We start from the raw sequence: 20,689 nt of genomic DNA, 5'->3' as shown, positions 1-20,689 counted from the left end.
TGAATGTTGGCCATTTGAGTTCTGATTCCTCTGCCTTTTCTAAATCCAGCTGGAGCATTTAGAAGTTCTTGGTTAATGTGCTCTTGAAGCCTGGCGTGGAGAATTTTGAGCATTACTTGACTAGCATTTGAGGTAAGTGCAGTTGTGCAGTAGCTTGAACATTCTTTGCCATTGCCTTTCTTTGGGATTGGAATAAAAACTGACCATTTCCAGTCCTGTGGCCACTGCTAAGTTTTCCAAATTTGCTGGCATTTTGATGCAGCACTTTCACAGCATCATCTTTGAGGATTTGAAATAGCTCAACTGGAATTCCATCACCTCCACTAGCTTTGTTCATAGTGATGCTTCCTAAGGCCCACTGGACTTTGCATTCTGGGATGTCTGGCTCTAGGTGAGTGATCACACCATTGTGGTTATCTGGGTCATGAAGATCTTTTTTGTACAGTTCTTCTGTGTATTCTTGTCACCTCTTCTTAAGCACCTCTGCTTCTGTTAGGTCCATACCATTTCTGTCCTTTATTGTGCCCATCTTTGCATGAAATGTTCTCTTGGTATCTCTAATTTTCTTGAAGAGATCTCTAGTCTTTCCCATTCTGTTGTTTTCCTCTATTTCTTTGCACTGATCACTGAGGAAGGCTTTCTTATTTCTCCCTGGTATTCTTTGGAACTCTGTATTCAGATGGGTATACCTTTCCTTTTATCCTTTGCCTTTAGCTTCTCTTCTTTTCTCAGCTGTTTGTAAGGTCTCCTCAGACAACCATTTTGCCTTTTTGCATTTCTTTTTCTTAGGGATATTCTTGATCACTGCCTCCTCTACAATGTTACAAACTTCTATCCATAGTTCTTCAGGCACTCTGTCTATCAGATCTAATCCCTTGAATCTATTTGTCAGTTCCACTGTATGATCAAAAGGGGTTTGATTTAGGTCATACCTGAATGGTCTAGTGGTTTTCCCCACTTTCTTCAATTTAAGTCTGATTTTTGCAATAAGGAGTTCATGATCTGAGCCACAGTCAGCTCCCAGCCTTATTTTTGCTGACTCTATAGAGCTTCTCCATCTTTGGCTGCAAAGAATACAATCAACCTGATTTCTATTATGACCATCTGGTGATGTCCATGTCTAGAGTCGTCTCTTGTGTTGTTGGAAGAAGATGTTTGCTGTGACCAGTGCATTCTCTGGACAAAATTCTGTTAGCTTTTGTTCTGCTTCATTTTGTACTCCAAGCTCAAACTTGCCTGTTATCTCTTGACTTCCTACTTTTGCATTCTAGTCCCCTATGATGAAAAGGATATCTTTTTTTTTTTTTTGGTGTTAGTTCTGGGAGGTCTTGTAGGTCTTCATACTTTAGCTTCTTCGGCATTAGTGGTTGTGACATGGACTTGATTTACTGTGATACTGAATGGTTTTCCTTGGAAACAAACAGAGATTATTCTGTTATTTTTTAGATTTCACCCAAGTACTGCATTTTGGACTTTTTTGTTGACTATGAGTGCTACTCCATTTCTTTGAAAGGATTCTTGCTCACTGTAGTGGATATAATAGTCACCTGAATTAAATTCGCCCATTCCAGTTCATTTTAGCTCACTGATTCCTAAAATGTCTGTGTTCACTCTTGGCATCTCCTATTTGACCACTTCCAGTTTACCTTGATTCATGAACCTAACTTTCCAGGTTCCTGTTCAATATTTTTCTTTACAGCATTGGACTTTACTTCCCTTCCATCACCAGTCACTTCCACATTTGGGCACTGTTTTTGCTTTGGCTCAGCCTCTTCATTCTTTTGGAAGTTATTTCTCCACTCTTCTCCAGTAGCATATCGGGCACCTACCGACTTTAGGGAGTTCATCTTTCAGTGTCATATCTTTTTGCCTTTTTATACTCTGTATGGGATTCTCAAGGCGAGAATACTGAAGTGGTTTGCCATTCCCTTCTCCAGTGGACCACATTTTGTCAGAACTCTCCACCACGACCCGTCCGTCTTGGGTGGCCCTACACAGCGTGACTCATAGCTTCATTGAATTAGACAATGCTATATTCCTTGTGATTAGTTTGATTATTTTTCTGTGATTGTGGTTTTCATTCTGACTGCCCTCTTATGGATAAGGATAAGAGGCTTATGGAAACTTCTTAATGGGAGAGACTGACTGTGGGGGAAACTGGGTCTTGTTTTGATGGGCAGGGCCCTGCTCAGTAAAACTGTAATCCAATTTTCTGTTGATGGGCAGGGTTGTGTTCCCTCCCTGTTGTTTGACCTGAGACCGAACTGTGTTAGGGGTAATAAAGATAATGGCGGCCTCATTCATAAGGACCTGTGCATGAACTGTTGTATTCAGCGCTCCCAACCCTCCAGCAGACCACTGTCAATCCACACCTCCACCGGAGACTTCGGGACACTCACAGGCTGCGTCAGTCTGCTAAAAATTGCTCTGGAAGTAGTTGACATTCTCATTGGTGATTAAACCTTCCTTCTCAGCCTGTAATGATCACTGTTACTCTCATCTTCAGTAGCAAATATCCACGATATAATCCTCTGGATGCAAAAATCCTCAATTCTTAAAATTAGTTTTTCATGTTTACTTAGCATTCAGCTAGCAACTAGTGACTTAGAGCACAAAAATACTCTGGTAGCATGAATTACAATAAAATTGAATAATTTAACAAAAAATTTTGTTAAATAACAAATATTAATTATCTCAAATAATATAAAGATATTGCCAACTGAGTAAAGCTTTAAACTTCTGGTTCATTTGTGATGAGTGATTTAAGACACATGCAACTTTAAGTAGTAAAGCCCTCAACACCTTTGGTATGATGAGTCCATCAACAGTCCATCCCATTTGTAAACATACTAGTTTAGTTGAAATTTTATTATTGCAAGTTCTCACAACTGTATTTATGGTTCCTATAAATCTACCTTTTATGAGTCAGTGCTGATTTTGCGGCATAATTTATTTGAGGATTAAAAAGAATAAAGTCATTCACTTCCTGTTATTCAGATACTTCTCTGCACAGATGTCACTTTCATCTTAGGTATATTTGATGTTATAGATGTTGACCTAACTAAAGAAGTAAACAAAAGCAAGCTCAAATGACCAGAAATTGAGTTGACTGGGAATAGCAGAGGAAATGCAATTCGAGAAATCCATGCTGTAGCAAGTTCCAAGATGTCCATAGAGGGTTTTGTTCTTGGAATGCCATTTATGGGCAAGGAGTGCAAAGAGGGACAAGTCCAGTAAGAGTCCAAGTGGGAAGTTCATTGTCTTGAGGGTGGGGAGACATTCTTGGTGGATGTTTGTTGGTCAGGAGGTAAGTCTCCATCTCTGTAAATAAGACTTTTGCAGAAAATCAGTCTCTCAGTTCTTAAGTTCCTTTCTGAGGGTACATGCCTGAGATTCTCCATTTTATATCCTCCAGATTCATTTCATTTTAGATAGAAATTTTTTTCACATATAGGCATTTATTGCATATAAAACATCAGCTATCTTTTACCGCATTTGGCAATGCTTAAAGTTCTAAAAATAATTAAAAAGATTAAGAATAGAAAAAAATATATAAATTCCAAGAGACCTGAGAGGAAAAATGTAGTTTGTTTATATGGAAAATTGTAAAATAATAATTCTATATTTCATTTTTGTTGTTCTATGTATTAAACGTGAATTTCAACATTTGACATCCATTTATTACCATAATGCTAATTATATTGTCTTGTGTACGTCAATGAATGTATTGTAGTGAGAGACATTTTATAATGAAGAGAAGTTGAACTAAAATTTTTAAATTTTATTCCAGCCGTGTTAAAATTTCTGCTATTTTGTAATGATACTCTTCAAATGCTTCTGGAACTAAGATTCTCAAATGGGTTCTCTTGCTAATATCATGTAAGACTTCCTTCTCTAAGGTTAACCTAGCTTTTGGTTCTTGTGAATGATTAGTTATACTGACATATCAGGCATCAGGAAAGCTTTGGTCCAATCAAAGGTTTATAGCGCCTTCCTGTTCTTTACTCAAACCTTATACAACCTTTGCTGCTGCCAAGTCCTCAGTTGTGTCCGACTCTGTGTGACCCCATAGATGGCAGCCCACCAGGCTCCTCTGTCCCTGGGATTCTCCAGGCAAGAATGCTGAAGTGGGTTACCATTTCCGTCTCCATTTACACAGACTTAAGGTGTTGCAAAACTGATGTTGGCTCACAGAGTCTGTTGGAATTGTTTGGGTCTATGAAATAAACTAATCAATTTATAAATTTGAGCAGATCTGAATTTCCAACACTCTGATAGGCAGACACAAAGTGTTTTTCCAAAGAGGTAGACAGGCAGAGCCCTCCCATACCTCTCCCAGGGCAGAACCAATTATACACCTTTTCCTCATTAAAATGGGATCAAATTAGGTCCTTTTCTGACTTTAGTTGAGATTTCTCATAAGAACTTTAAAACATGGTACATTCAATGTGTGATAATTTTGTGAAGTTTCGAAAAATGTGAGCAAAATTATCAGAGTGATTGTCACTTGAGAAGACCGACTTGGAGTCAGGAATTTCATTTCCAACATTATCCTAAGAGAGAAAGAGAGAAAGCTTACACGGATGATCTATGATAAAGTATTTTGGGTCTTCAAAGACAAATGTAACCAAAATATTTGTAGAATAATATTTGTGCATGTTAAGTCGCTTCAGTAGTGTCTGATTCTTTGTGACTTTATGGACTATAACTGGCCAGGCTCCTCTGTCCATGGGCTTCTCCAGGCAAGAATAACTGGAGTGGGTTGCCATGCCCTCCTCCAGGGGATCTTCCCAACTCAGGGATCAAGCATGCATCTCTTAAGACTCCTGCAATGGCAAGTGGATTCTATACCACTAAAGCCACCTGGGAAGCCCAGGATAATCATTATAGGTTATTTATACCAGGGAATTTTAGTGAAAATAGTTTAACAAGCCTAAGAACTTAAAACCACATGTAACAGTCTGGTTTATGGTAAAATTATTCAAATGAAATGCACACATTATGAATTACAACGTTTTAGTTAAATACATTTTGACATGGCAGTCAAATATATCAGGTCAATAAAATTTACTGAAGTAACAACTCTTCTGGACAAAGACTGACAGCATCTGCCAAATGTGAGCATTTTCTTCCTTTAGTTTTTAAAATTCCAGCTGTTCATTAAGAACAGGAGATTTCAAGCTGGATTAAATCCAGCTCCGTCTCTCTCTCTTTCTCCTTATCATCAGGGTGACCCTATAATTTATCTTCAAAATGGGGATGCTTATGAGGATAAATGAAGGGCAATACAAGTATTTAAATTACTGTATCTTTGTAATATCTATTAACTGATGTTTTTTATATTAGTGGATGACTATAGTTCTAATGTATAAAATATAATCCTTTCTAAAGATATATACAAAGTATATAAAAGCAAATCAAAGTAATTTGGAGCCATCTTTAAAGCTGAAATTTTTGTACTAAATTTGTAATTGTTGATGCCATTGGTGGACCCTACTGTATAGACTATATGGTCTTATTGAGAAAATAATCTCTATGTAGTTGAGATGGCTAAAGTATTTGATAATTTCAGAACTTAATTTCTTTGTATTGAAATATTAATAGCCAACTAGTTCAACCCATATATTTTTACAGATATTGCCTTTCTCTTCAATAAGTAACTTTTATCAAAAAAATTTTTATAGGACAAAGCTCAGTCAAATTAGTCACTTTTATTTAGGAATCTTTACAAATTTTCCACCTAATTTACTTGCTGGAAAATATGCCTTCTGAATTTCAGTATAAATTATCCACTTAAAAACAAACAGTCCATCAATATAATCTTCACATAAGATGTTCCAAAATAGATTTATTACATAAATAAAAAATAAATATTGTACAACATTTGAGACCTCAGTGTTTCTCTCTTTCTGTTGTAAGGATTAATCTCAATGTGTTACTGTTTATAAACATCTTATTTATAAGTCCCGTTTGCTAAGAAGCTTCAGAATCTAAAATTTTAGTGCTGCATTTGTAAAATAATTTGACTAAACATTTTTGATTTTGAATAAAAGCAACAAAAATTTGGAGAACCTATTTACTGAAAGTTTAATACCATTGCAGAATATATGAGCTGATTTATAAAGTAATTCTTCAAATGTTCAAATTTTTAAAAAAAATTTAGCTGATGACAAACAGTAAATAGAACAACATGTTATGCCTTGAAATAAAATGCCTTGTTTTGGTTCAACATCAGCTTTGTCACACACACAGAATTATAGTTCAGTCACTTGGTGTTCATATAAAAATGTACAATTTAACAACTACAACTTCTTTTAAAAACAGACTTTTTAAAAGCAGTTTTAGGTTCATGACAAAATTGAACAAAAATTAACAATTTCTTGTATACATCTCTGACCCCACACATAAGTACATCCTCTGCCAGTATCAACACCCCACTCCAGAGAGATACACTGATTACAATCCATGGACCTACACCAGGGTTCACTCTTGATGGTGTGTATCCTCTTGAGTTTTGACAAGTGTATAATGACTTGTATTCCATTATAGTATTGTATAGAATAGGAAATGGCAACCCACTCCAATATTCTTGCCTGGAAAATTCCAAGGACAGAGGAGCCTGGCATGTTATAGTCCATGGGGTTGCAAAGAATCGGACGTGACTGACTGAGGGTGCACACACACACACAGAATAGTCTCATTGCCCTAAATATCCTCTTTGTTCTGCCTATTCACTCCTTCCTTGCCCCAGGCCCCTGGTTACCACTGAGCTTTTCACTGCCTCCATAGTTTTACCCTTTCTAGAATGTCATGGAGTTGGGATTATATAGCATGTAACCTTTTCAGATTGATTGACTTCTTCCACTTAGTAACAAGCATTTAAGTTTCCTCCATATCTTTTCATGATTTGATAGCTTTCATGACTTGGGTCTATGGGAGTCTTGAACCAAAATCTATCAGACTATTACGGCCATGCTGCTGCTTCTCCTTATGGGTATCAATGTCACCACCAAATGCTGAACATTGGGCATTTTTCTGGCATTGCCCACTCTTGACTAGCCCCAGAGGTACCACTCAAGACGTTCAGGCTCCAGAAGCTTTTTCTGAATCTCTCAAGATTACACCTATGTCTTACCCTAACCCATAGACATTCACATGGCTATGTTGCACTTGATGCAACATAGCCCACCTCTTACAGTGCTGCATGCAATTGGCAGAACTTTTCAATGTTTATACATGCTTAGATATCTTTCTAAACTTTGTCTTTGTTTCCTTTGATCAGTCTTTCTGTTTCTATAACAGTTGTTGCTGCTTAGTCGCCAAGTTGTATCTGACCCTTTGCTACCCCATGGACTGCAGCCCACCAGGCTCCTCTGTCTAGAGGATTTCCCAGGCAAGAACACTGGAGTGGGTTGCCGTTTCCTTCTCCAGGAGCTCTTCCTGACCCAGGGATCGACCTGGCATCTCCTGCATTGGCAGACAGATTCTTTACTACTGAACTACCAGGGAAGCCCTTCTGTAACAGTAATTAACCATTTTCTATTATTTTAAATTTTTAGTTGGAGAATAATTGCTTTACAGTGTTGTGTTGATTTCTGCTTTACAACAATGCGAGTCAGCCATAAGTATATACATAAATATATTTATGTATATCCCCTCCCTCTTGAGCCTTTCCCCACTACCTCCCCATCCCACCCCCGCTAGGTCATCACCAAGAACCTCGCTGAACTCCTCTGCTTTCTACACATGGTAGTGTATATATATCAGTGCTATATTCAAGTTCCTGGTACATGCTACATACTATTTTAGGTACTGGAAAAACATGCCAGTGATTAAAAGAGAATAATCTCTGCTTCTATAAAGTTTAAATTCTAGGAAGCTAGATAGAAAACAAACAAAATAAAAAGTTGGTGACTATCTACCATTTCAGAGCTTCCCTGATAGCTCAGTTGGTAAAGAGTCCACCTGCAATGCAGGATACCTGGGTTGGATCCCAGGGTTGGGAAAATACCCTGGAGAAGAGAAAGGCTACCCTCTCCAGTATTCTAGCCTGGAGAATTCCATGGAGTCCATGGGGTCGCAAAGGGTCAGACACGATGTCAGGTAGAGAGAAGTTCACAGAAAAAATAAGCAGGAAAGACTTACTGAAGAAAAGTACTTTATAAGATGGTCAGAGGAGCTTACTCTACTCACATTCTATGTCAGCGAAGAACTGAGGCATAACTGTGTGACAGTGACTTAGACTTGAAACTGTGAAAAGTTCTATAACTTCTTATTTTCCCTTATCTCTATATTTCCCCCCCATTTTGACAAAATGGTCTACTAAAGTATCACCTCTGACTCCCTGAAGAAACATTGAGGAAGAATGAGAGTTTTTTCTTTACCTTCTCAAGAATGCAAATATACCTTTTAAAATGTATTATATTGTGTTTAGAACACTTTGCATGAGATCTCCCTTCTTAACAGATTCTTTAAATGTACAATACATTATTGTTGACTGTAAGTACAATGCCGTACAGCAGTTGTCTAGAGCTTATTCATCTTGTTTGACTAAAACTTTAGGCTTGTTGATTTTTCTCATTTCTCCATTCCTCGTCCCCTGGTAATCACCATTCCATTCTTTGATTCTATGAATATGATAATTTAAGATACTGCATATATGTGAAATCATGCCCTATCTGCCTTTCTTTGACTGGCTTATTTCACTTGACACAATATCTTCAAGCTTCATCCATGGGTTGCAACAATGAAAAATGACTATCATATGATCCAGTAATCTCACTTCTGGACATCTACTGTAAAAGTTAAAATCAGGATCTTGAAAAAATACTAGCACTGTTGTGTTCATTGCAGCACTGTTGACAGTAGTCAAGATGTGGAGACAACTTTCATATCCATTGACAGATGAATGGATAAAGAAAAGGTAGTATGTACATAACAGTGGGGACTGTTCAACCTCTAAAAAGAAGGAAATTCTGTAATATGGGGGAAAGTCTTTTAGTCTCTAGAGGTGGTAGTTTCTTAAAGACTGGTTGCAATGTGAAATTGGAAACCACTGCAATGAATTCTTTTTGTTGAAGTGTAGTTGATTTACAACATTATATTAGTTTCAAGTGTACAGTAAAATTCAGCAATTTATCTGAAAAAATACATATATATTTTTCAAAGTGGTATGAATCATTTTGCTATACACTTGCAATGAACTCTTCAGACTCTTGTAAATTAAAATCTGTTTGTCCGTCTTTGATATTAAATGGATCTCTTATCTATGCATGATTTATTTATCTTTTATTTTTTATTGAAGGATAATTGCTTTACAGAATTTTGTTGTTTTCTGTCAAACCTCATCATGAATCAGCCATAGGTATACATGTGTCACCCTTTTTAACCTGCCTCCCATCTCCCTCCCCACCCCACGCCTCTAGGTTGATACAGAGCCCCTGTTTGAGTTTCCTGAGGCATACAGCAAATTCCCGTTGGCTGTCTATTTTACAGATGTATGGAAAGAGTAACATTACCATATGCATGATTTTTAAAATTATGCCTTGATCATTTGGAAAACAATGGCTTAATGAGTTATTCAGATATTCCAAACATTAACACATGACATTATACAATATTGAAAAGTCACATTTGTTAATATCACCATTGAGCTCATCAAAAAAAAATTTTTTAGGGGATGGAAAAAAAATTTTACCAAAAGTCTAATGTTGAATAAAAAGCTCAAAATCTACCATAGACAACAAATACTGTCTGTTTCCCTCAACATGAGAGTTTCACTCACTTCCTTTACTTTCAAGAAAATGTTTGGTCATATTCCTAAGTGTAATAACCACAGCTTTTAATAATTAAATTTATTGATTTTTAATTGAAGGATAATTGCTTTACAATATTGTGTTGGTTTCTGCCAAACATCAACATGAATCAGCAGTAGGTATACCTATGTCCCCTCCCTGTTGAGCCCCCTTCCCACCTCCCTCCCCACCCCCCATCCTCTAGGTTAATACCCACAGTTTGCCAGTCATTTGTTTTTTCAAGTAAAAATAGGATTTCAAGCAAAACAAGTTGACTTGCTTGCAAATCAGTCACACCAGTGCTTTTCCTTGAAACAACCATTGTGTTTACCGTGTGCAGCTGAAGTGTTTTATCCATACTTTCCATTTTGATACACAGAATATTAAAAGGACATGGACATAGGGGTAAAAATTTAATGAGATTGGGATTGTTACTATTTTTATCTAGGATTTAGGGCATTCTTAAATAAAAGTGGTAATGTTTATAATGCAAGATGTGGCTGTAAAGAATACAGTAACCACTAGCACAGTTTGGTGCCACTGTTTTTAACTATGCTAAACACTAGAAAAGGGAAAGTGAAGTCAGTCATGTCTGGCTCTTTGCGACCCCATGGATTGTAGCCTACCAGGCTCCTCCATCCATGGGATTCTCCAGGCAAGAATACTGGAGTGGGTTACCATTTCCTTCTCCAGGGGATCTTCCCGACCCAGGGATCGAACCCAGGTCTCCCACATTAGAGGCAGATGCTTTAACCTCTGAGCCACCAGGGAAGCCCAAACACTAGAAGTTTTGCTTATTATTATTTTTTTTTAATCATCTGGGCAAATGTCAACACAATGAAAAAGGCAGATAATGTCTTATGAGTATGAAAGCAGTTTGGATCTTATACATCCCATGAAAAGATTCTACTAGAGTAATGTTTCCAAAGCACAGTTTTTGTCACATCACTGCCCTGCTCAAAAAGTTTCCAATTGTTTACCATTACCCACAGGGAATTTTTAAAAAAATCAAACTTTTCAACCTTGAGATTAAATTTTATATGATCTTACATTAATTCATCTTTTCATTCCATATGCTTCTTCATGCAAACTGGCTCTATTGCTATTCCTATTATAAACCTTGAAAGTTTGTGATTTCTTTCAACCAATCATACTATTTCCTTTGCATGAGTGTCTCACTTTCTCTCATATTCTTTATATACAGGTCTTGCCTTTCTTCAAGGTCCAACTCAAATGAGGTTTAAGTGGATATTATAGATCCCTCTTCTGAATGCACATAGCACATTGTACCTCACCCATGACACTTACTTTGTACCTGGTAATAATGCTCGACATCCCCAGTAGGATGCTTTTACATATTGTCAGTGTCCAATAAATACTTGAAGAAACAAGTGTTTGGTTTCACCGAGTCATTTGTTTACATGCTTCCTTGCAAATCCCCTATGAGATTGTTGGCTGAATGTAGGGTTAATGTCTTTGTTCCCTCAATAAAATATTCCTTCTTCTGAAACTCATTATGATACAAGGCAATTCAACTCACAGCCTTGAACTCATTAGCTAGTCTGTTCACCTTGGCAATTCCCAGAATTGTATAAAGTTCTGCCAGTCAAAAACATAAGGATGCTAAGACACTGTGCACTGTGTGGAAAAGTATTGATCTTTTTAAAGTTACGTTTGAAGGCTTATTGAGGCAAAATTATCATTCATTTATTTTCCTTGAACACCCAGTAAATTACTTAATAAAAGTATTACCCCCCTAAACTTGCCATCTCACTGTTTTTCTTCTCACTTCAAACTTAAATAGTTTAAGGAAATAGCATACTCTGATTAGGATATGTGGAGAGTGTGTGCATGCTCAGTCCTGTCTGACTCTGCGACCCCATGGACTAGAGCCCATCAGGCTTCTCTGTCCATGGAATTTCCCAGGCAAGAATACTGGAGCAGGTTGCCATTTCCTCCTCCAGGGTATCTTCCCGACCCAAGGATCGAATCCAAGTCTCTTGTGTCTCCTTTATTGACAGGTGGATTCTTTACCACTGTGCCACCTGAAAAGTGCCATGGTTAGGATGTACCCAAGCCTTAAATTACCTAATGTGGATGATTATTATAAGAGCAAGTTATGTATGCTGCCTATAAACTGCAGCAGAGACTAACTAAAGCTTGTCTTTGAGGGAATTTCAGAGAGCTACCTTCTTTTCACAGAAGACTCTAAGAAAAAATTAGAATGTAAAAAACAAAACCGAGTTTCAGTTCATTTCTCCATTCATCTAAGTTGGGAAATGTCTCACATATTTTGTCTTTAGGGATTGCATGTGTGAAAGAATAAGGTACCTGTTTACCTAGAAATAGGTAAGAATCAAGGCATGTTTTGCTAACTCTTGGTCCTTGAGAAATGTGCATCTATTTTCTCCCTAGGTGAAATGATATTTACAATGGCTATATCAAAAGACTTACAAGTAAAACTGAAAGCCTTCTATTATTATCCATCGAATCATTCATTGCAGGGTTCAATGAAATATATCCCAGTGTAAGAGAGTCTTTGCTGTGCTGTCCAATCATCTGGAAGACAGTCCTGCAGGTTCTCATATGTCTTCGGGAACCAGAATTACTTGACAACCTCTACCAAATCACGCTTGCTCTATAATAAACTATCACATGGCAGCTGCTGCTGCTAAAACTTTGATAGTAGGATCCCAGACAGTCTACACAGACTCTCTCACCATGGACGCCCTTGGTATCACCTTCCCCATGTCCAGTGGAGATGATGTGAGGTGTGCACACGGGTCAGGTGGGTGGGGTAGGTGTCAGGCTTCAGTTGCCACCACCATGGCTGGATGCAATTCAGCTGTTTCAGGGACGTCCCATTCCAGGTGTTGTGGGAGGAGGGGGGGTGATCAGTTCCCTTCCAGACACATCACTCTGTTCAGTCTAATCTGTGCATCACCAGCTATTTCTACTATTAGCACACACACAGCCTCCTGTCTACAACATTAACTAGCAGAGAATTTGTTTGGGAGTTTCTCGTATTTGCTGTTTTCATTCACCTAGAGCTTTTGCTTCCTTTTTTTGACCCCTTGACTTAGTTCAAAAAAGCAATGGCAAACCACTGCAATATTCTTGCCGTGAAAACCACATGAAGAGTATGAAAATGCAAAAAGATATGACACTGAAAGATGAACTCCCAGGTCAGTAGGTGCCCAATATGCTACTGGAGGCGTGGAGAAATAACTCCAGAAAGAATGAAGAGACAGAGCCAAAGCAAAAACAACACCCAGTTGTTGACATGACTGGTGATGGAAGTAAAGTCTGATGCTGTAAAGAGCAATACTGCATAGGAACCTGGAATGTTAGCTCCATGAATCAAGGTAAATCGGAAGTGGCCAAACAGGAGATGGCAAGAGTGAATATCAACATTTTAGGAATCAGAGAACTAAAATGGACTGGAATGGGCAAATTTAACTCAGATGAAAATAATATCTACTACTATGGCAAGAATCCCTTAGAAGAAATGGAGTAGCCCTCATAGTCAAGAAAAGTCAAGTCATAGTTCCTCTGCTTTTTCTAAATCAACTTGGACATCTGAAAGTTCACGTTTCACGTACTTTTGAAGCCTGGCTTGGAGAATTTTTTGGGCTCCAAAATCACTGCAGATGGTGGTTGCAGCCATGAAATTAAAAGACACTTACTCCTTGGAAGAAAAGCTATGACCAACCTAGACGGCATATTAAAAAGCAGAGACATTACTTTGCCAACAAAGGTCCATCTAGTCAAGGCTATGATATTTTCAGTTGTCAAGCATGGATGTGAGAATTGGACTATAAAGAAAGCTGAACACTGAAGCACTGATGCTTTTGAACTGTGGTGTTGGAGAAGATTCATGAGAGTCCCTTGCACTGCAAGATCAAACCAGTCAATCCTAAAGGAAATCAGCCATGAATATTCTTTGGAAGGACTGATGCTGAAGCTCCAATACTTTGGCCAGATAATGGGAAGAACTTATTCACTGGAAAAGACCCTGATGCCGAGAAAGACTGAAGGCAGGAGGATGAGGGGATGACAGAGGATGAGATGGTTGGATGGCATCACTGACCAATGGACATGAGTTTGAGCAAGCTTCGGGAGTTGGTGATGGAAAAGGAAGCCTGGCGTGCTCCAGTTCATGGGGTTGCAGAGTTGGACACGACTGAGCAACTGAACTGAACTGACTGACTTAGTTCAGAGGCCAAACTGTGCTTCTTCTTTGGCCCTACCTCCAGGGCTGTTGTGAATGTTGGCAATCATCTTCCCCCACAGGTTGCATTTCACGTTGACTCCTTCTCTGCAACAGTCTTCAAGTGTACATTTCCACAGCTCACTCACAGGGAAGAAAAAGATAAAATTCTGCTTTTCTTGGATACCACTACCATAGACAGAGGACTTCTCTGGTGGCTCAGTTGCCAAAGAATCTGCCTGTACTGCAGGAGACCTGGGTTTGATCCCTTTGATCCCTGGTTCGGGAAGATCCCTTGGAGAAGGAAATGGCAACCCACTCCAGTACTCTTGCCTGGAAAATTCCATGGACAGAGGAGTCTGGTGGGTTACAGTCTATGGGATCCCAACAAGTTGGACACAACTGAGTGACTTCACTTTCATTTTCTTTTCTTTCTATAGACAGAGGACATTTTAATTTACTAAACCATGCTGGCTTACTGCAAAATACATTATTTAATTCTGTTCTAAATTGACTCATTGCATGTACAAGAGTTTGTGGAGTTTGTCCCTCCACAAACTTGTGGATTTTTTTTTTTTACACTGGCTATCAAACATTTCTATCTAAAATACCCTTTTGTCCACTTTGGGACTCGGGACATAGAAGCAGATGCAATAAGCGAAAGCAGTTAATGATTAAACCAAGAAAGGGATCAGCACTGGATTCCCTCCCTGGATGTTATAGTTCAGGTCATTTCGTAACCAGTGACAATTTCAGCTTTGTTTGAAAGGGTCCTGAATACTTTGAGAAAAGGTGAGGGAGACCTAATGGATTGGAACCAAAATGAATCACTGAGTCAATGCAGTATCTGCCTATCCTAGGGAAAGGATGTATATGCTATACTTATTATTGCTTTTTTGCTTTATCCGCTCAGTTGTGTCTGACTCTTTGCAACTCCATGGACTGTAGCCTACCAGGCTCCTCTGTCCATGGGATTCTCCAGGCAAGAATACTGGAGTGGGTTACCATTTCCTTCTCCAGGGGATCTTCCCAACCCAGGGATCGAACTGGGGTCTCCCGCATTAGGCAGACGCTTTAACCTCTGAGCCACCAGGGAAGGTCCCAATTAGCTTACTACATTTCCTTATGTTATTTGATAAACATTTCATATGAGTAGACTCCAGTAGCCTGAAATTGTGCAATGCATAGCTCAATCAATAGAGTTAAGATGACACTATTTGGTCTTCTCATTCTATGGGAAATCTACAAGTGATTTGTTAAAATTTCTTACCTTTGAATGCCTTGTTACATTCTAAATATTTTTATTATGTTTTGCCTAGTTGGGTACACAATGAATGATCTCATATTTGAATGGCAAGATGAGGCACCTGTACAAGTGGCAGAAGGACTCACTTTACCCCAGTTTCTGTTGAAAGAAGAGAAAGATTTACGATACTGCACTAAACATTACAACACAGGTAGGGGTTGAGTGTTCTTTATTACACTTATGACCTATAGTTATATGCTATCCAGATGCTTCTTATAGTGCTAGGCTAATTATTTCAGCAATTTATAGCTGAATGTTTTTTATAGTCATCGAGCAGAGAATGGACATCTTTAAAACTTACAGAAGTTTTGACTCATTGCGTGTTGCTATATAATTGGTTTGTATGAAACAAAAGAAATGCTTGGAATCAGTTATATTTAAATAATTTCTCTTTTTTAAACACCTATAGTTAAAATAATAATGCTCTTTTCAAAAAAGTTCCTTTAATTTCTACGTGAGCAGTAAAATGTACTTTTTAACTTTCCTATGTCATAAACATTGTGTTTGCTAACAAAATGAAAGAGATATCTTTTTCTTTTTTAAGGCTTCTCTTGTCTAATTTTTTATTTTGGCCACAATGTCATGCATAACAAGATACTTACTAAGCACTTACCACTCACACTGATGCAGTAGCCTGTTACCTTTGAGGATAAATATCAGATGCAGTTATTAACATCAAGGACTGCAAAACTTGTACATTCATGTTATCTGTTCACCTTTCTCAGTTGGCATGGGATATTCCTGTAATATCTATTCTGACTCCTAACCTACTCTTACAAGTTCCCTTAAGCTGTCCACAGTTGAAATATTGCTCCCTTGTGGTGAGTAAATGCCCTTCCACTAATATCCTTAGAGTACCTATGATTCCTTTGGGGCTCAACACTTCCAGAAATGTGACCTGACTTTCATTGTACTGTCAGTCTTCCATATCCACGGGCTCATATCCAAAGATTCAACCAACTGGGGAATGAAAATATTTGGAAAAAAAAATTCCAGAAAGTTCCAAAAAGCAAAGTTCTCCCTGTACCGTTTATTTTTTATTTTACTTTAGTTTCTTTTTTGAAAACATAATTTTACTTATTTATACTTGGCTGTGCTGTGGGGGCTTAGTTGCTCCACAGCATGTGGGATCTTCCACGATTGGGGATTGAACCCCTGTCTCCTTCATTGGCAGGTGGATTTTTATCCATTGAGCCACCAGTGAAGCCCTGTACCATTTATTAAAGAGATCATTCTTTCCCTACTGAATAGTCTTAATCCTTTTTAAAAAATCGATTGACCATAAATGATCAGTTCTTGACTTTCAGTTCTATTCCATTGATCTGTATATCTTTACTTATAACAGTACCACACTTTGTGATTATTGTAAATTTGCAGCATGTCTTGAAATTACAAAGTGTGAGTTCACCAAATTTGTTTTTTTCCCCTCAAGGTTATTTTGGCTATTGCATTTTCATACTAATTTTAAGATCAACCTGTCAATTTCTACATAAAAACCAGGTGGGATTTTAATAGAAATTGCAATAAATTTGTAAATCAAGATGGGAAATATCACAATTTTAACCATAAAAGTTTTCTGATTAATGGCTACACAATGACCTTTTTTTATGATCTTCTTTAATTTTATTCAACTTTTGTTATTTTTTTTATTGTATGTTTTGTACTTTTTGTTAACTTTATTTCTAAATATTTTATTTGGTTCTTATACAGATGGAATTATTTTCTCAATTTAATTTTTGGATTGTTCATTGCTAGCATACAGAAATACAATTGCTTTTTCTATACTGGTAGTGTATCTTGTAACCTTGCTGGACTTTTCAGCTCAAATAGATTTTTAATGAGTTTTTTAGGATTTTCTAAATACAAAGTTAATGGCTTCTGCTTACAGAGATAGTTTTGCTACTTACTTTTCAATCTAAATGCCTTTTATTTTTTTGCCTAATTATCCTGGCTAGAACCTCAAGGTACAGTGTTTAAAAGAACGTACAAAAGCAGACATGAATCACATGAAATAATAGACCTTTTAGTACTTAGGCAACTATGAAGTGCTAATAAAATGTGAAATAATAATTTTATATATTATTTCCTGAAATAGCACACTTTTCTATTACATTGCTTCTAGATGCCAACATACAAATAAAAAAAAATATTTTTCAGAAACCAATTTGCATATATGGCTTAGGATCCCATTTCATTATAACATTATAATGTTTAGGGCAAAATTGTTATGAAAGCAGCATTGTGACCTTTGATGCAATAGTGAAGACCTGTTTTTTACCAATTGCTGCATTTATTTTGCAACCAATTAGGAAAGTTTACATGTATAGAAGTGCGATTCCATCTTGAACGACAAATGGGCTACTATCTGATCCAGATGTACATTCCAAGCCTCCTGATTGTCATTCTCTCCTGGGTTTCCTTCTGGATCAACATGGATGCTGCCCCAGCCCGGGTAGCCTTGGGAATAACCACTGTGCTGACCATGACCACACAGAGTTCAGGATCACGGGCTTCCTTACCAAAGGTGAGTGCCCTGAAACGGCAGACACACATACGTGCACTCATTTGTATATGTATCATTATTTTTGCCAGATCCTTTTCAGGGTATTTACAATTGGTCTCTGATTTATGACAGTTCGACTTAAAGTTTTTGGACTTTTGTATGGTGTGGCAGTAACAAGCATTCAGCAGAAACCACACCTATCCAGCCTTGAATTTTGATCTTTTCCTGGGCCAGTGATGCATGGTATCTGCTCTCAGGATGCTAGGTAGTGGCTTCTACAGCATCTATCAGTCATGTGATCAGGGAAGGTAAACAGTGGATACACTCACAACCCTTCTGTACCCAGACAGCCATTCTATTTTTTCCTGACAGTACAGTATTCAATAAATTACATGAAATAGTCAATACTTTATTATAAAATGTTGGGAAGATCCCCTGTAGGAGGAAATGGCAACTCATTTTAGTATTCTTGCCTGGAGAATCCAAAGGACAGAGGAGCCTGGTGGGTTGCCGTCCATGGGGCTGCAAAGAGTCAGACACGACTGAGCATCTGAGCACACAGGCTTTGGGTTAGATCATTTTGCCCACTAAGTGTTCTGATCATGTTTCAGGTAGGCTGGCTTAGGCTATGATGTTCATAGGTTAGGTGTATTAAATGCTTTTTCAACTTAAGGTTATTTTCAACCTACAGTGGGTTTATCTGGATGTAACCCCATCATAAACTGAGGAAGATCTGTATTCATCACCAGTTTTTAAAGTAATATATAATTGAGGCAGAAAAAACATAAAACAGAGACATAGGTGAAGGAAAAAATTCTACCAATAATATCTCTTATCCATAGTTAGTTATGACCACCAATTATTTAAGCATCAATAATACTCTTATGCTCTATAGAATTTATTGTCTATAGATTTTTAAATATTTAGAAGTTTATCAAACTTGCATGTAAGTTAAATCTGTAGAGTAACTAAAGGGCAGTATATGACTCCATTATATAGATGTGTCATAATAATCTATGCACTATTAGGACTAATACAATAATGAACATTTGTATAATGATTGTTATATACATGAATATATATGTGCAAGTATGTACACACATATATATACACGGATATATAACTCTACATGCATTTTGTATTATTTTTTTAGTATTAATTCTTAGAACTGGAATTGTTGCATTGATAGCTGTATGCATTGATCTGTATTGCCAAATTTCCCTCGAGAAAAATTTATAGCAATTATACTCTCACAAATATTGTATGAAAATGCCAGTACCTTACACCCTGGGCCAAATACAGTGTTTACTTTTTTTTTTAGTGTTTACTTTTTTGTACGTGTGTTTGCTTTGGCTTTTTAGCAGCCATAGGTCAATAAAAAGAAAAACTTTTCTAATACTTACATAATATTTCAGTCTGTGCTGAGCTGCCAGAATTAAAACTATTCCTGTATGAGGTTTGTAAAAGACCCAGTACTGTTTTTTTTAAAGATGTGGTGAAATAAAACATAGAAGTCCTTTTTATCCATTTAGCAGCATATCAACAGAAAATTATTTTCTTTTCCTAAATGGTTCCTAAGAAAGAAATTTCTACTATCTAAATTAAGTAATCCTGTCTGGCCTCCAGCAAGCCCCACTTTATTTTCATGACAGTGATGTACATGAATGTAATAAAATCATAGTAAATCTTCTTGTGTATTTGACGCTGTCTTCCCACCATGCTGAGTAAATGATAAGTCTGTTGTCATGGCTTCCTTCATCCCTTACTATGGATTGCACCTCTGACTAATTTATTCAGTTAAATAGATAAATAAATAAAAGTTGATGGCATAATATTTTATTAAAAATTTTACTTACTATTGAAAGAATTAATCAATAGCAAAGCTCACTCTGCCTTGCTAAGATTGAATGGTTGTCTTTCAAAATAAGGTCTACTTTTATTAGCATATAATTGTCTTTCAAAATAAGGTTTACTTTTATTAACATATAATTGTATTTTCAAAATGATCCATATCAACTAGTGTTTTATAAAATATTCTCTAAATGAAAACTATAAATCTGTTTAAAAGATTCAGTTCAGTTCAGTCGCTCAGTCATGTCCGACTCTTTGCAACCCCATGAGTCACAGCACGCCCGGCCTCCCTGTCCATCACCAACACCTGGAGTTCACACAAACTCATGTCCATCGAGTCGGTGATGCCATCCAGCCATCTCATCCTCTGTTGTCCCCTTCTGTTGCCCCCAATCCCTCCCAGCATCAGGGTGTTTTCCAATCAGTCAATTCTTCGCAGGAGGTGGCCAAAGTATTGGAGTTTCAGCTTCAACATCAGTCCTTCCAATGAACACCCAGGACTGATCTCCTTTAGGATGGACTGGTTGGATCTCCTTGCAGTCCAAGGGACTCTCAAGAGTCTTCTCCAACACCACAGTTCAAAAGCATCAATTTTTCGGCGCTCCGCTTTCTTATAAGATTAGGTGCTTATTTATACACATATAAATGTCTCAAGGGCTCTGAGTAATAGTTGAAGTTCCATAGTCGATTTGTAAATGAAGTTACCAGTTTACTCATTGATTTTCCTCACTGAGCTCAACAGAAATGAAAGTTCATTCATTCCATATGTTGTCATCCAGAAAGTGGGGGTACTTAATGATCTGTTTAAGGAAACTACAGATTCTATGAGGCATAGCACAAACACATCTGGATAAAGAGATTAAGGTAGAATTAGGAGAGCATGAAGGGGTGGGTGGATGAAGCAGAAATAAAGAAAGCAATAAATTAAAAAGAAACAGAATGGAGACAAGAGGTTTTTTTTTTTTTTTTTTTTAAGGAAGAAAGGTCTGAGATGACTTCATTCTTTTTCTCAAGAAATTTTTTAA

General features: G+C 37.4%; 1 protein-coding gene across 1 annotated transcript in view; it reads left to right on the top strand.

Moving 5' to 3' along the window:
* The window catches only part of GLRA3 (glycine receptor alpha 3), a 175,780-nt gene that overhangs the window by 126,306 nt on the left and 28,785 nt on the right, over nucleotides 1-20,689 (top strand). The window contains exons 6-7 of the mRNA XM_061132544.1: nucleotides 15,324-15,461; nucleotides 17,620-17,834. Coding sequence (XP_060988527.1) covers nucleotides 15,324-15,461; nucleotides 17,620-17,834 — 353 coding nt within the window. The remainder of the gene's footprint in view (nucleotides 1-15,323; nucleotides 15,462-17,619; nucleotides 17,835-20,689) is intronic.

Source organism: Dama dama, chromosome 29 (genome assembly GCF_033118175.1).
Source record: "Dama dama isolate Ldn47 chromosome 29, ASM3311817v1, whole genome shotgun sequence".
NCBI lineage: Eukaryota > Metazoa > Chordata > Mammalia > Artiodactyla > Cervidae > Dama > Dama dama.
Note: the sequence above shows the minus strand (reverse complement) of the source record. Positions and strands in the feature narration are given on the sequence as shown.